Here is a 17031-nt window from a genome sequence, read left to right on the forward strand (position 1 = left end):
TAAATATACAAAAACTTCTGAAATAACTCGTGAAGTGGTAGTTAACATTATAATCAGTTAAAAACATAGCGAATTGTATAAAAATGCAATTTCATTACTTCATGGTAAAATAGTGCAATGAAATTTATGTGCATACTTACCTTAATAGTGACTATATTTTTAATGCCATTACATGAAAAGTCAATATACAAAATATAGAAATTATTTCCACAAAAATTGCCTGACTATCGTCGAATTTGGTATCATTTTAATTTGGAGGGCACGGGAAATCCATTGATATCATTCCCACAATGACACAACGTGTAATATGGTAGCAGTTGAAATCAATCGTAAAGTACGAATATTTGCGAATACTTAATCGTCAGTGAAATCATTGACCCGGAACGGGCGCAGAACCGACATGTGTGAGTAGACCTTCAAACGTTAGCTGTACGTAGTATATACCTCCCCGTATCGACTTATTTTTTCTTCCTCTGCGTATCACACCTTAAATGTTTCTTTCAACTTACACTGATAATCAGCAACAGCCAAAAACAGCAGAGGAATCCAAAGGAATGCATCGTTTAAAATCAAAGTAACGAATTTTCGACGCAAAATGATATGGCAAGAATATACTGTATTTTTTCTTTTAATCATCATACGAATCATTATCATTTAATCATACCATTACTTACAAATCATACAGTGGTTGTCTCTTGGGGGATGTACGTGTTTATGTATGTGTATATTCCATTACGAGCTTACTATTATCGTTATTATTATTCTTAGCGGTATCAGTACCATGGTTTGTATTTTATATTTTAACATAGTCATTATCGTCATTATATTTGTTATCGTTGTCATTGTGTCCAACGTCATCATTGCCATCGTTATCATTATTGACGGTATTATCATTGTTTTATTGTCATTATTATCATTGTCAGTATAATCATCAATATACTTAATTCAACATAGTAAGGCACAACGCCACTTATTATGATACACATATAATACATTACGCACGTGAAACGTAAATTGAATAATTGCGCATATTAAATTCTGCGTTTCAACAAGGCAGCATTACTACAAAACAGTGTTTCTGGTTTTCATTCTTCTAAAATCTTCGTTCAACGATAAAAACACGTTGTTCTTAAAGATTTTAATTTCTCACATAATTCATTTGTCTATATGAATACACATGCGCATAACTATTTATATATTATATGTAATTTGTATCTATATATTTATACCTCGAAAACGCGTAAACATGATTGTCGATGCGTATATACAAAATTATTTACATTTTTACTGTCTTGAAAGTCTCACTTCTTCCCTAAAGATGTAATCCCTATCAGGTTCCTCTGTTTTTGTACCAAGTGGTACTTAAAAAATTCAGTTGTTTCCAGTACTCTCTCTTTTTTGTATTAAAGGAGATTCTAAATTCAGGTCTTACTTGATTTCAATTTTTAAATTCATTATCGAAAGTATGGACAACTAGTATATGTACTAATATAATGTGAATTTTGATTTGATAAATTTTCTTTTTAACTTCACTTTCATTCTTTGATATAAAGAATTATTGAGAAAATGATTTTTAGTATTAAAAGTTTACACTAATTTTGAGTGTACAAGGAGAGTACGTATGTATTTGATAGCTTATGAGTTGTAGTCGACACAAAGTCATCGATATACCTTCTTTTCTATTTATATTGAAAACATTGGAATATTACTGTACTCATAACTGATAATAAATATATTTCATTCTTTATTCATTAAATTATATGAACAAAAGAAGTTATACTTGGGATGATATTAGCTACCTTCTCAGAGTTACTCTAGAGTAAAGTCTTACAGTGCCTTTTCCATTGTACACTTAAAAAAAAAAACAAATGTAGGAGTCATCTGTAATATGACTTATGTTAAAAAGAGTAACCCTGATAAATTAAGCAAAGCATTAACTACCATATTGCATATTTCAAAAAATGTCATTTGGAAAAATTACCAATAGAATGTACGCCTAAGAGCTGCAATCCTCAAATAAGAATTATGGTAGAAAGTAGGTTGTAAATCTATACTTTTAAAGGTTTAAGCCACTAGATGCATCTTTCTGCCATTTACTAATGAATCTTAAAAACTCAGGACTTTATCAATCTTATTTTGCTTGAGAATGCATAAGAAGGTAAATGTCCGTAAGTTATGCTGAACACATTTCTGAGCTATTGATGTTTAAATGTAATTGGGTACTTATAAAAGTGACTAAAATAATTCTTTTTAAAAACTTCAAGTAAGTCTATTTAAAAGAATAATATTGTATAATGATTTGATGATTAGGCAGACAAAAATTGGTAAAGGCAGCAAAATTCTTTGTATTGAAAAGCATGATTATCCTAATAAATTACTTGAACCATATTGTTCGATAGGAGCTTGCCTCAGATCCATTAATTTGGGATCCCCTCAATGATTTCTAATTTCTGAAATATGGTCTTATTCTTATAAAAGGAAATAAAACTATTGCTACCAATAGCCCTAGAAGATGTGTTAGCATATATGTACTAAAATAAGTTTTCAGTATTTACCTCATGTATGGCTAAACCTATGATTGCTAGGCCAAGGGAACTTGTTACAACTTATATTGTACAAAGGAGGACCACTGTTATAGATCATGATTATAAATCAGAGGAAGTCACAGACTCCGACTGAATTCTAACTAGGACTTATGGGGAACTTGTTGCAGCTTATGTTATGTACAATAGTACAAGGGAGGAACACTGTTACAGATTGTGATAATGCACGGTGCAGATTGCACGATGCACCTACTCAAAATCCATGTCCCTCTATTACAGACTTACGTTCCCTCATGAATGGAATAATAACAAACTGTACAAGGCCCTCCAGAGTACTTTATATATGTACGTATGCATATTAAGTGTGCTTGTACAGATATAAAATTGTCACGTGTCAATATCACTAATTTCACAAGGCACGTACATAACACGCAATAATTTTACTATTTAATACAATATTCAGTAAGTTCTCGTTATTCGTTCACCAGATTTTATTTGTTACATGTTCATCGCTTTGCCCACTATTTAAGAGGCCAGAGGTTCCCCTTGAAACGTAACTCTAGCTAACAAACAATTAACTCTGTTTCAAGGGAAGCGAGAATTGTCTGTCTTGTACACAAATGTTCTTGACAGATCCCCAGCGATGAACATATAACGAGAATTTACTATAATTGAATTCCGTATGATATAATGCAGTGAGGATGATCACTGAACGTCTTCAGTAGCTCATCAAATGATGTGCAAAATAATACGAAACTGAATGTGAACACGTAAAATGGCGTTAATAAAATCCACACAGAATTCAGCCAACCAGGGCTGTCGTGTATGAGAGTAAGAAAGTGGCTTCGCATTTACAACGTAAAATTAAAGGACTGCAGGATGACACATAGCCTTCGAGATGCAGCCAAGGAATAGACAGCTGCATTCCAGATGCGTAAATTAGAAGCGATGACAGTGTCCAGGAATCCTTGAACATAGGAGTGGAAACATTTTCCTTCCCACAGGACTACAAACTTTCTTCAACATCCGCCTACGCTTTTCAAAAAGGCACCAATAGCCAGCGACTGATATTACCGCTTTCCAAATGCATCCGCCAACAGAACTTGAGTGTAGTTTCCTTCTAACAATCCGAACTAAGAAAGACCAGATCTCTCGAAGCTATCGTAGAAGTAGTGTCTTGCACACAGTGACTCCATATTTGAAATAGTTGCAGAAAATTAATTTGAAGTGTAACAGCGCACGTAAGCGTAGGCATCAAGGGCGATAGCTTTTTTCTTCTTCTTTTACCTTTTTTCCTGTCATATTTTCAAGGTGCAGGCCAGCTGCTCGGTGGGGTCGTGTGCTCAAATACGCAGAGGAAACGAGCAAAACAATACGCAGGATTAACCGGGATGCAAGAGGAACCCGATGGAATCGATTAATTAAATAATTTTCACATAAATTTCATCATTTAAATAATTTACGTTCTCGTATGTACAGAGCACTTGATTTACGCATTTTCACTATTGCCTCAAATATGCTTACGATCTTTACGTAATCGTATTATCGTATCAATAATCAATAACAATAACAACATCAGCAACAGTTTTCAACATTCGTTGCACTAGTTACACTAGTATTACATATTATACCATGTTTCGTCAAAACGTATTTCAATAAATGTCCTTTCACTTGCTTCGATCATTGTGCATGGCACCTAGGATTTCAAAAAAGAAAAAAAAGGAAAAAAAAAATAGAAGAAGAAATGGCAGTCTTTTGTTATGTCTTCCATTCCTTTCTTTCACAATTTAAGCTATAAAGTTGATAAAGTCGATACGTTAACTGAGTAATTTGAATAATTTTCTGTCCATCTATACTTGTACGGAAAGCCTATTTGAATGTTACACTTCGACACCGAGAACTCTGTCAACGACGTATTCGTACCTCCGTGGTTCTTCACTGTCATTATCTTCGGGTGACTTCAATCCCTCGCCTTGGCCATTCTCCGTGAACTGTATCTTCGCCTCGGCTGGTCGACTTTTCGCATTCAAAGATTTATTTGTACTGTTCGCGGCAACGTCCTCGGTTACACTCGTAACAATATTAGACGTGTTATGGGTCGCGGCACTACCAGTCCTTGTTACGGATATATTCCCGCTAGGAACGCTATCTGACCGTGTAGTTAAATTCAAAACATCTTGAGCACCAGATTTAGTAACCGTACATTCACTCGTAACTGGTTCTGAGGCATATCTCTTGTGCTGGGCAAATGCTAAAGATGGTAAGGACGCGTGTTCGTCCGACGATTCTTCTGGCGGAAGTACAGGAACACTGAGATTAACGCGTGTAAAGAAAGCCATCTTTTCTCTGGAACATAAAATATCGACAATAATTAGAAAATCAGTAAATAAAACATATGCTGAAATCAATGCTGGGTAAAATTCATAGCAAAAATATCTCAAACATTATTTTAAGTAATTATTATACTACAGTTAGTATACTACATGTAGTATTTTAAGTGGGAAGTGAAATTTCATCAAATAAACTATTTTCATTTAAGTCGTCTGAGGCATAAAATAAAATATCTTTACTTAGAAATAAATTTTATCCAGCTCTGATCAAAGTAAAGCAATGATATACATACTTGAAAGAAATAATGTCAGGCTTTCCTTTGCCAGCTTTCGTTTTTCTTAATTTGTAGATTTCTTTCGAAGTTCTCTTCAACATCTTCTCCACTCTTTTGTCCTCAGGAGTCTTTCCATTCTTTCCACTTTCAGCCTGTGCCATAAGATTCTGGAACTTGTGATCTTCCAAGAGCCATGTTGCAAAATCGGTGTCTCCCTTCTCTCGTGCTTGCTCCAATCTCTGCTTCAATTCGCGTAATCGGCTGAGCTCGTCTTGAAGGTTGCTCAGTCTTGCATGCTGGGCTTGAAGATCCAATTCAAGATCTAGGGATGTTCGAGCGGTTGGTGGTAAATTAGTGGACTTCTTCGAAGCAGTTTTACAGCTGAGAGCAGACGATGGACGTCGCCACCGAAGAGATCGTCTTTCGACCGAATTCCGCTGGAAAGGTCCACCTCTGCGATAAAGTGGCATGCTGCTGTCGCTATCGCTTCGATTCAGCTGTAGAAATAAACATAAATGAAGAAATATGAATACAGTCAAAGACGATTTGGTAGTAGGTAACATTATTCATAGTCAGATACTCACTCGACAAATATAGTGATTTTTGCTAACTGCGGCACTGGGTGAAAATGTTTGGCTTCTCTTAATTACAATAGAATTTTTGTCATCATACATAGCATTAGGAACAACACCGGCCGCTGAAAGTTTCCTCTGTTTTCCCTGTTCCGGGATAAAAACACATTCAGTGTTGGTTTCCTTATCCTGAGTTTGCTTCGCCTCGTTTAACTCTTCATCCTCCTATTATTCGTATTTACGAAGTATTAATTTCACGTCGTGATAATTACATAACAGTCAAATAAAAGGAAAATTGTGGTTTTAAATGAGCAGTATTACCTCATGCTCCAAGACATCTTCCAAGACGTTGTCCTCCATCATGAATTCCATAATAATTCCCTCTTCATCACTGTCTTCACTTCCGCTTTCGCTACCGCCATTCTCATCTTCCTCTTCGGGACTTCCCAAGTAATTAGCTAGTTCTTCCAGCCTTAACGAGATAGCTGTTTGTAACTCGTCACATCCTTGGTTTCTCGTCAATGTAGATGTCTGAGAACTGATGATTGTACTTTCGTCGCTGCTTTCCTCTTTAGTGTTTTGTCCACTGCGATAAACCGATATGTCCGATTCTTGTTTATCGTGCTTCGTTTGTCTCGCTACGCTAGTGGAAATACTATTGCTGTTGCTGGTGCTCGTGCTGGGGCTGTCCGATGGCTGCATGAAGCGGAAGGAGAGTATGTTGTACCATTTCACGCTCGGCGATTCTGGGCTAAAGTCTGCAAGGGATACTTGGGCAGATCCCTAGAATGGAACATTAATTATGTAATAAATGAAACATCTTTTATGAGGCGTGGAACATCATATTTTTTAATTTAGTAATTTCTCGTGCTAATATCAAAACAGTAGAACTAACATTTTGAAACATTTCAGGCTTTAGAAACCAGGTCGAGGTAGTACAAAAGGAATATAATTTTACTGAATTAACTGTTTTAAGAAAGTTATGTAATTTAGTAGCTAAAAAAATTTGGGATCCATAAATCTTTAACCAAATCAGGTTTAAATTTACTTTTGGGAATTGGTATTATTATATAGATATAGTACCTAAGTTTCTTTTTTGAAATAGACAAAAATCAACGTTAATAAACTATGTATTCTGTTATCTGAACACTCACATGTCCCCCAATTAATTGAAGTTCTACTGTAAATACATTTAATCAAACGTTCCTATAATAAAAATATTAAGGCTGATTGATTTTATTACTTACCAAGCACTCCTCAGACTCATTGCCTGTACACCAAACGTTAACTTGCAAAGTTTTCGTGTATAGTTTACTGAGCGGCACGGCAATTGGAAATGTTTCACCAAATGTTGGCTTATGCAGATCCACAACAGGTTTTGTACAGCACATATGATTGATTGGCGGTTGCATCGGAAGTAATGCAGCCTTTATGTACCTGAACATACATAAAAATAAGAAACTTAATAATTATATCAAATTATCTGAAAAATATCTACACTCGTGGATTCATCCGTAACAATTCGACTTTCTTTTTCAGAATTCTATGTTAATTGAACCTCAAGGAGGCACAAATTAAGTAAAAACTAGGGCAAATGCTTACACTTGCGCGTTGTTGGGAATAAAAAGGGCAGCCAAGTTTCTCGCTCGCTCGATGCCAACATGAAGCAGACCGTCACTTACGGAATACCTAAAACACAGATCAATTTTCTACATCCTTGCACCGACAAAAATTCATTACACTTAAAATATCAGAAAACTGTGAAACAAACCTCAGTTTAATTTGCACCTGGGCCGTCTCCAAGCTCATCTCTCCAAGAGCCAACGAATCGACATCTCCAATTACTTCGGAGAGTCTTCTTCGATTGGAAGCCTCGAAAACTCCCGAATCACCCGCAACACTTTCATCAGAAACAGCGGCTGAAACGGACCTTGTATTGGTACCGGAACTACTGGCTCTCGATCGAATTCCAGTAGGAGGTGGCGTCTCGCTAATAGGCGAGAGGGGTGGTGGTTCCTGCGACGATACTTGATGTTGCATAGCACCAGCCACTGGCCTGCCAAGGCCACTGCCTTGGGACATGTTTCCTGATTGTAGTTCAACAGGTGGATGAGGACCACCGACTAATTTAAGGCGATCCTGAGAACCAATACACGACTGCTCCTGCGACAACGTTTGCTGCTGACTGAGTCGCAGCTCGGTTAATCGATCCTCCAGTTGGTTTCCATCGAGGTGAGCAGCAGACGAAGTCATGGGCCTCTGATGCTGCCGCCTCTGCATTTCTACGTGCTCGTACGCAGGTGGTGGTCCCATAGGAGCGTTTTCGTAGAGCGGTGAAACTGGAGGACTAACGCTTGAAAGACTCGATCTTGGCGACAAGCTCGGCTGAGATCTACCAGAGGAAGGTGTACCAACGAGATTGTTTTGCTCAGAACCTCTGAGCAATCTTTCCACGCGTCTGTGTAGGTCAACCATATCGACTGGTCGTTCTTGCTGCGAGCTGACTGGGCCCAGGCACTGTGGTCCACCGTAAATATCGGTGAAACTCAACCCAGAGCTCAGAGAACCTTTGCTACTGGTTGTACTAAGACTTCCAAGACTAGAACTACTGCTCACTGAAAGCGTGCTCGCGCTGAGTGTCTTTAATTGACCTTCGAGCATCGCCATGGAACGCAGGGCGTCCCTCAGCTGCTGCAACAACAATTGCTTCTCTTCGTGAAGCCGCACGCGGTCGGTGATGGTCTTGTTGGACAATTCCAGGGCGTTATTCAAGTCTTGCTCGAGACGACGAATCTCGCTCTGGATCTTCTTCATGTCCTGCTGTGTTCTAGTGCGCGGTGTAATACTCCTAAGTTCCCTGAGCAATTGCTCTTTCTCCTGGAAAAGCAGCAGCTTGTCTTTGTCGCTTTCAGTCTGTCCTGGGGTCACTTTTTCTTCAAGGTCTGCCAATTGTTGCTGGATATGTTGTATCCTCTTTCTGGCCTCGTCGTACTGCAACCTCATTCGCGCCATTTCAGCTAAACGAGTGCCAATTGGTACCAATTCACCCGACAAGTCTGTTTGAGACGCTGTGCTGAGCTTCTCTTGGGGCAAGCTCAGCGTACTGGCCTCAGGGCTGCCTTCGCAGAGTTGTAATCTCGTTAACTCGTCCTTGAGCTGTGCTAGGGACTGCATCAGCTCGGCCTTCTCTTTCTCCCCTGAACTCAGGGACTTCTGGATGTTTCGAAGTTCCGTCATGATCGCCTGAGCTTCTGTGATGTTGTAGCAACCCCCATGGTGCCCACTCAACTTCTGCTCAACGCTGGAAAATAGAAGGGATATTTAGAATTTATTTCGAAGCAGATTAGAATGAGAATACAGAGAGTCTGGGTGGAGGAAGTTTTGAAAGGGGTAGTTTTAGGTATCGAAATAAAAGAAAAAGTAAGAATAATGGGATTAGGTTGAACCTTCGCTTGTTATTTATGAATATCTAAAAATTATAATTAATGGTAAGATTGGCTCGTAACAGCATATATAGACCTCAGAACCAGTGTATTAAGTCACATTTTTCCAACTTTAAAAGAGTACTAATCAAATGTGTGAAAATCTTGTATTATTTCATTATTCGAAAGTGAAATTGTGTTCTGAATATTTTTGCTTTTAAAAAATGAAACACAAATTGGACTTAATGCTACTTGGCTCGGACGATGAATGTAATATTTGAGTGACTTATTAATATCAAAGTTTGATTTAATTCTGTCTAGCTTAGATTTTGTATTTTTTCTTGTGTGAACTAATATCATAAAACTGGACATTGTATTATATGGATCTGAAGTATTTTTTGAAATAAATATAAAGTCTAAAATTATCTTAATTTAAAACTGAACTTAAAATTATTTGAGCTAAGAGAGGTTTTCATAAGTTAATACCAAGTCCAATATTGTCCCACAAGGGAATTAACAAATCCCACAGCGAGTTAAAGCTGCAAAAAGGTATTCAAGAATTTAAAAAATATAAAACAGCCCCCTGTACTATTTGGTTCAGAACAAAATATGGACTTATAGTATCATCTTTACACTGCTGTTTTAGAAACGAAACAACTCAGAACGTAACAATTTTCATCACTAAAAGGTCTGAAAAATTTGATATGGAAAGGATGTACAGTATCATTTTACAAAAAGAATGAACTTAAAACACCCTGGCTCTAGAGTCCAGATATCTTTTCTCACGAGGTATCCAGTTATAGCTATGCAGGACATCCTCGCCACTCTCTTTCCGTTTCCTCAATACTAAAAGAAGGTTATTGTTCCATTTTACTCGCTTTCGATAAAACCCATTCACCCCACCCCCCTTCCACAATAGTTTCACGTGTAGGTCTGACATATGCAACTATAAGCGGTCACTTAACTTGCAGTGCTAAAAATGCCAAATTATTCAAATAATTTATAGTTTCCATCTGAAGAGTTCTTTGATTAGATCCTACAACTTCATGTTTACCTGTGTGAAACACACTTTTGAAATACATACGCAATATGTTATTTTATCGAATTATAAAACTACAAAGCGCAGAGTATTGCTGAGTTTTCCCATCTCTCAATTTACTTAATTAAGTAAATGTTTTTCTTCATTTTATTTATGAAGATGATATTCAGAAAAATACAATGGAGAACATACCTTGCAAGAGTATCCACTCCTCGTTGCGTACAATTCATTTCTGCCCGAATCTGTTCGAGCTCCCGTTTCAGTCGGGAAACTCGACTCCTCGCGAGCGCGACATCAGATTTCAGGAGATCCGGATCATACTTGGTACTCAATGAACTTGAACTGGAACACACTGTAAACAAGATAAATCGATCGTCAGATTTTCCCTCTTTTTGCTATTTGCCATATTTCATCAAGTGATAATATAAAAATGCAGAAAATACTGTTAATTAAAAAAGAATGGCAAAACATGACTAAATTTATGATTCTTCAGGCACTTAAATTTTAATAAGGTATAACTCCCAAGGTATCATGAGAATACAATTATTTATGGTAATCGTGAATCATTAACTATAAAACACGACAAATTGAGGTAAGGTATTAGATGCAAATATTTCATGAAATATGTTTCTAATTATGTTATAACTTCTAAAAGAAGATGGTACATATTTACCAAAAAATTATTGTTATATTTAATTCTCCTGTTTCTCTATACATTATATCTAAATATCGATTTTCCTTCACAATCAGCGTTTGAATTTTTGCTTTCATGGTCAGCAAGTTACAATAACAGATATTAAAATGTTAAGTACCTGCAGAACCATAAATTTCATCATTTTTAATCATTTTCCTCAGCATAATGATTGAATGATTTTAATAAATTATAACACAACATGCTTCAAAGGATGCTTCAAGCACTAAAAAGAAAAATTCAAGCAAATAAATCTGTACCTGAGAACTAAACTGATCCAAATTCGTTTTTGTTAATTTTTAGGTCAGCAGAAAATAAATGTGATCACTCGTTTCTTAATATTGTTTGTAAACTTCAAATTGTTTGTACCGCTAAATTTTCTTAATTTATTACGTAGGATACATTCCTATTAATTTAGTAAAAATAAAAAAAGGAGCAGCAAAATGGCGTATAAAATTGGATTTTGAAAGAAATCAACTTTGGTTAATCTAGCTCTTAGGTACAGAAATACTACCACTATTAAAATGTACTCACAACTCGTACGGGATGCACCGAGCGTAGTTAAAGCATTATTAAGGTGATTGTACTCATCTTGGGCTAGACATAGCCTCTGATGCTTTACGTCGTAGATTTCCTTCTTTGCCTGCAACACAATTACAAATATGTTCTTGAGAAAAGGTCCACTATGCACCCGCGAAAAATTAATCATAAACGCTAGAATATTAAATATTTTTTTTTTTAAGTCCAAATTTATATTCTATTTAGTTTATCAAGTTTGACTCAAATTTTTATTAATTTTCTACTTTCGTAAAAGTACGAATACTCGCTTAAGTGGTACTTTTATAATAAAATAGCACATCGTTGTCCTTTCACCATGAGAAAGGCATCAGATTCTTGTCACTGAATTTGAGAATGGAGAACCATTGTCACCACGTTCCAATCACTACAAATTTATGAGAAAGTCTTATATAAACTCTAGCTTATATTCTAAGAAATTCTAAAACAAATAGAAAATATTCTTATTTTCTCGTATCCTAGTAATCTCTTATATTCGACCTAAGATAATACGAATGTCTAATCTACCACACGAGCGATTTTGGAGAGCAATCGATACTACAAGAAAGGCCATCAACATTTGAACTTCTCTTCTGACACTACTTCAACTAATATTCATACGTGGACGATATGCAGAAATGACGAAACGTCTCTCAAAAATTACAATAAAACTACACTCGTTTTCTTCAAAACACTAAGAACGAAGAACTCCAAACCCCCACGTTCAGAAACTTAAAAAAACAAAAGCATAGAAAATACGAATTTCTTTAAGGTACGAATTTCTCTATTTTTCGAAATCGACAAAAATACACCCAAACTCTAAACGATCGAATTTGAACTATACGTTCAATAACCCTTGAAGAACTTTCATCTCTCTGATAGACATCGATCACTGCATCATCGAAAGCACTCAACCTCTCACTCGAAGTCTTCTTAGCACACCGTGGGGTACGTGAAGCGAGGGTAAGGTAGAAATCGCGAATGAATTCTCGTTGCTCTTACATATTCACAGTAATAATAAGCTGTAGCGTCCGTGTTGTCATCGCGTCTGTAGCACTGCTCCCAGTAGAATCTCTGTATCTGCTCGTCGTTCTCGTAGTCGTTGTGGTAGCACATTCTCATCCGATATTGGGAGACGACGTTCTCGTAAATCTGTTCCTGGTGATAGGGCTGCTCGTTGGACTGCTGTCGCTGGGGGTAGAGCTGTCGTTGCTGTTGGAGACGATGATGGTGCGCGTGCTGGTGGTAATTGTCAACGTAAGTGCGGTATTGGTGCGCCGGTACGAGTACGCAGAGTGTATACTGACGGTCCATGCCGGGTACACAGTAAACTAGGCACGGTACGAGATGCCTTCTTCTTCCTCTTCTTCTTCTTCTTCTTCTTCCTCTTCTTCTTCGTCCTCTCCTCCCACCCCTGCTCCACCACCTCCCCTCCTTCACCACTTCAATCTCGTCCTCTTCTCTCCTCTCCTTCGTTGCCGTCGTTTCCTTCTTCCTCCTCTTCCTCGCCCGCTGCTCCTTTCCCTTTTCTCCTCCTCCACCACCGCCACCTCCTCCACCACCACCACCTCCACCGCCTCTTCCTTCTTCTTCTTCTTCTGCCTCTTCTTCCTCTTCTTCTCGTGCTCCTTTTTCGTCCTCTTCTTCTCTCGTCTATCCCGTCGTACACATTCTCTTCTCCTCACCTCATCTTTGCGAAGGCCTCTTCGAGACTGGCCGGTTTACGGGGCCCGAAATTCCAATCCCCACCTCTGTGGGTCTCAATTTTTAAGGGATCCCACCTTTTTTCCCCTTTTTGCCTTCTCTTCCTTCGCTTCTTGCACCACCCGGTCGATCCTCTCCTTCCCTTCTCCCTTCCATCCTGCTTCTACCTACTACCCTACCCCCACTCTCCACGTCCTTCCTTTTTACTCTCGCGTTCCCTTCTTCCTCTCCGTTCCTCCCTTTTGATCCTTCCAGCGCTGCCTTACTCTCTCTCTCTCTCTCTCTCGCTCGAGCGAATACGCGCGAACTGGCTGGGATTCTCCACCGTGCGCCTCCTCTTCGATCCTTCTCCCTCCTACCTTGTCCCTCTGCGTCCACTCCTTCCACGGTCTTCTCATTTATCTCGTTTCAACCACGACGCCTTCGAGTGGCTCTTTCTTACCCGGTGTAAAAAGGCGGGCCTCATCTCGGGGCCCCGGCAGGACCGGCGCAACGGGCCCATGGTGCCTTCACCCCTTCACTCTGCTTTTCCTGTTCCTCTGTTTCTGTCTCTTCCCGTCGACCATCGCCAGGGATTCCATACGCAACTGTTTCTTATGTCGCGAATACACTTGATGTCACTAGGCATTAGATCATTCTATGAATTATGACCCTCGTGGTTGGTTTGTTTCTGGGAATATTAATGGGATTTCGTTCCACCAGGCTTTACCCACTGCTGAGGTATCGTTTTCGAATGAGCTTTTAATCTCTTTTTTAAAGGATTCTTGTTTTTTGAGGGGAATAAATGTGAGTTATTGGATGAGCTGTTAATGGGATTTGGGATTAATGGGATACAAGTGGTGAAAAGATATGCTTGAGGATTAGTTCTATGTTTTAAGGCGGGTAGACACTATGATAGGTGGAACAGTATAATTATAGTAACTAAAGCTTTGAAGTTTCAGCTTCGATGTAAATTGCACGATGTATTTTTGAGCCTTGTGAGAGAGTCTTGACCATAACAGGAATTCCAGCAATTTGAATAAGCTATCTCTCAAACTAATTTCCCTTCTTTTTCTAATCATCCCTCCTTTTACTTAACCCTTAGAGTACTAGTCAAAAGAAAGTTTAAAAGTTTCATATTCCACATAAAAATTACTGAAACACCCACAAATATCCAAATTCCACACTGATCTATACCCACATTTTAATCCAATAAATTATTAATAAAATAAAAATTATTACAGTATAGTTGCCACTAGATACTGCATCTAAAAATTTCCTCAAATAAAAAAATAGAAATCATTCCCGTGAAATAAGACTATTTTCCAGTAAACTAATCCAAAGTCGCGCCGAAAATATTCAGAGACCGAAGGTAGGTACGTTTCGTTCCTCGGATTCCAGCATTGTACCCATGATTGAAAATACTCCCGAGGGCAGGGATTTTTTTCGACGATACGGAATGTCGTGGAATGCAGGGCGAAGTGCAAGGCGCCGCGGGGCAAGCGCACGATCCTGTCGTTGGCGGGGCCCAGGCCGTAAGGGACGAAAGAAGGGATGGAGTACGGGGTCGAGACGCAGGAAAAGAGGGGAAGGAGGACCTGGCGAGGTCACGGTACGACCCTGCTGGACGTGGACCCATCTCGGACTCTCTGGTCGGTAGTAGAACCGACCTTGAGTCGCGCATTATGCTTCGTCCTTGTTGGAATTTCTGGGACCACTACTGGCCCATCAGCCGTGTCTCTGATCATCTAAGGAACAGGCCCGGTGGACCTTGGCATATGTCCCCTCTCCATCAGGGGACCCGCGCTATAGCGGTAGTGATGGGGCCAATTCTCCTTCCTCCTGCATATTACCTATTCTTTAATGACCATTATCAATCGAAAGCAGCTATTAGAATTTCTGTGCCTGTCGAATTTTCATTCTATGCATTCAGTCATTTCGTGTCGATTACACGAACTGTGCTCACTCAAATTCTTGTGTACTGGTTTGCTGCATTTTGATACTGAAATGGTCTTTGGATTTTCTTATGTGAATTCGATTTCTATTAATTATCCCTAATTTCTTTCGACAATATTTACGTTAATGTACAGTGGAATGTGAGGATAAAAATTGACTGAGAAGTTATATTTGTATTATGAATTAAGATGTAATGATGTAGAAGGGAAAGTTTGAAATTGACGTTAATTTGAGCAAGTGAGATCATTTTAATTCTACATTTTTCTTATTGTGACGGTAGTAAGGGTTCATTTTGGGGAATTTTCCAAACTCACGTGACAGTGAATTTGGGATGTATGGTCGAAAGAAAAGTTTAACATTATAGAAAAGCAGAAATACCATCACATGTATATGGAGAGGCCATATTCTCCATTCTTTATTGTTAAGTTAAAAAATTCCCCAGATGCAAGTCACTTCTAAAAATGAAGCTTCTACTACAAGTATAAAACAATTAAATATTAATTTTTCTATTTGGTTCCTTTTGTCACTTTTATTCCGATGTTATGATGTTTAGACAATAGTTCAAATTTCGAACTTTCCTTCGAAATTCAGAAATGAGAATTATAAGAATTATAGATTAGAAATGAGATACTTCTATACTAGAAATTTTTTGTCCTGACAATTTTGGATATGGTACTATAGTTTCTCATTTTTTAATTGACATTGAGAAAGAAGTGCTCGAACAAAGGAATTTCTGAATTAAAAATCGATCAATTTCGGAAGTTATTTATTTAAATAGAGATCAAGAAAATTAAATTTGTTTATATATTTATATAAACCCAGCTATCATACTTGACTATCTACTAATGTGCATAATTTTATTCAGCATATGTACATACATATAACTCTGTAAAGTTACACCCCTAAAAAACTTACATATTACATGTAATTTTCAATATTACGTATTTTCGCTAATTTTGTTACACTTTCACCACTTTCAAGCTTCCCAGTTATCTCATATCTTATATGGATAGTTGGAACTACACGGTTCCGCTCAGTTGCCATTATCACATCATACAGTTTTAGTTTCAGATTAAATCGTTGCGATTAGAATTCAATCATTTCACTAACTAACACAAAAATATTTAAAAAATGGTACGAATAACCAGAATAGTAACTACCCAAACACTTTTGTATAAATATTTTTCTGGAATAAATTTTCATTCTAATTAAAATCGTACGTTATTCAAATAAATTCTAATTCGTTCATGAAAAACATTTTACATCATAGTATAATTTAAATATAATTATAAAAATATATTATAGTTTATTCATTATCTTTATTCATCATTCGTCATCCGAATATAACGTTACCCATCTCTGGTTCGAGACCCAGGAGCCTCTCCAGTAATTTGACTAGGATCGGGCACAGCGCATAAAAGGAATTAAAGAAAAATTCGAGCGTAAGGCCGTTTAAAGGTTCTAAGAATTTGATCGATTCCGTCGCTATACACCGAAGAATTTCGCCCCTCCACGGGTTTTGCTCCTGCCTTCGTGCCACCTCACTATCCCAAAACCGCCGAAGGATTCACGGGGCTCGGGCACCGCGCACATATTTCTCGGTCCACACTATTATTGTCGAAGGCTCCGCAGATGCTATCGTATACGAGCCGGTTCGCTCGCCTCGCGGAAAGAGGGTCTTATTTTTCCACATCCCTTGCTCCTTCCCCTTGCCCTCGTCCTTCCCCCTCTCCATCCTCGCAAGCAAAGTTCACCCTATCCTTGCATCTCCCTATGTATCTATCATTCCTTTTTCTTCCTCGAAAGATCGAGTCGTTTTCTCCCGATCCTATACCGCGTCCCGAAACCTCTTCCGCTTTAAATACTTTTTATACCAAAACGTAGTCGGTGCCCTCGACGGGACGAGATCGCCCTCTCTTTCGTTCTGTTCGATTTCTGAAAATGATCGCGACGGGGCATTGGACT

The 17031-nt window shown here is 38.2% G+C and overlaps 1 protein-coding gene across 6 annotated transcripts in view; it reads right to left on the minus strand.

The window, feature by feature from the left end:
* Nucleotides 1-2869: 2869 nt before the first annotated feature.
* The window catches only part of Kibra (WW and C2 domain containing protein kibra), a 50312-nt gene continuing 36150 nt past the window's right edge, over nucleotides 2870-17031 (minus strand). For 5 of the 6 annotated variants that reach the window (XM_076380111.1, XM_076380107.1, XM_076380110.1 and 2 more), the window contains 9 exons: nucleotides 11407-11515; nucleotides 10374-10533; nucleotides 7492-9021; nucleotides 7323-7409; nucleotides 6968-7157; nucleotides 6042-6503; nucleotides 5733-5945; nucleotides 5167-5645; nucleotides 2870-4889 (listed from right to left, as the gene is read on the minus strand). In XM_076380111.1, the coding sequence (XP_076236226.1) occupies nucleotides 4424-4889; nucleotides 5167-5645; nucleotides 5733-5945; nucleotides 6042-6503; nucleotides 6968-7157; nucleotides 7323-7409; nucleotides 7492-9021; nucleotides 10374-10533; nucleotides 11407-11515 (3696 nt within the window). In that variant the 3' untranslated portion in view covers nucleotides 2870-4423. Of the gene's footprint in view, nucleotides 4890-5166; nucleotides 5646-5732; nucleotides 5946-6041; nucleotides 6504-6967; nucleotides 7158-7322; nucleotides 7410-7491; nucleotides 9022-10373; nucleotides 10534-11406; nucleotides 11516-12429; nucleotides 12795-17031 lie in introns of those variants that run through there. The other variant, XM_076380112.1, reaches the window with a different exon arrangement.

This window comes from Calliopsis andreniformis, chromosome 6 (assembly GCF_051401765.1).
Source record: "Calliopsis andreniformis isolate RMS-2024a chromosome 6, iyCalAndr_principal, whole genome shotgun sequence".
Taxonomy (NCBI): Eukaryota; Metazoa; Arthropoda; class Insecta; order Hymenoptera; family Andrenidae; genus Calliopsis; species Calliopsis andreniformis.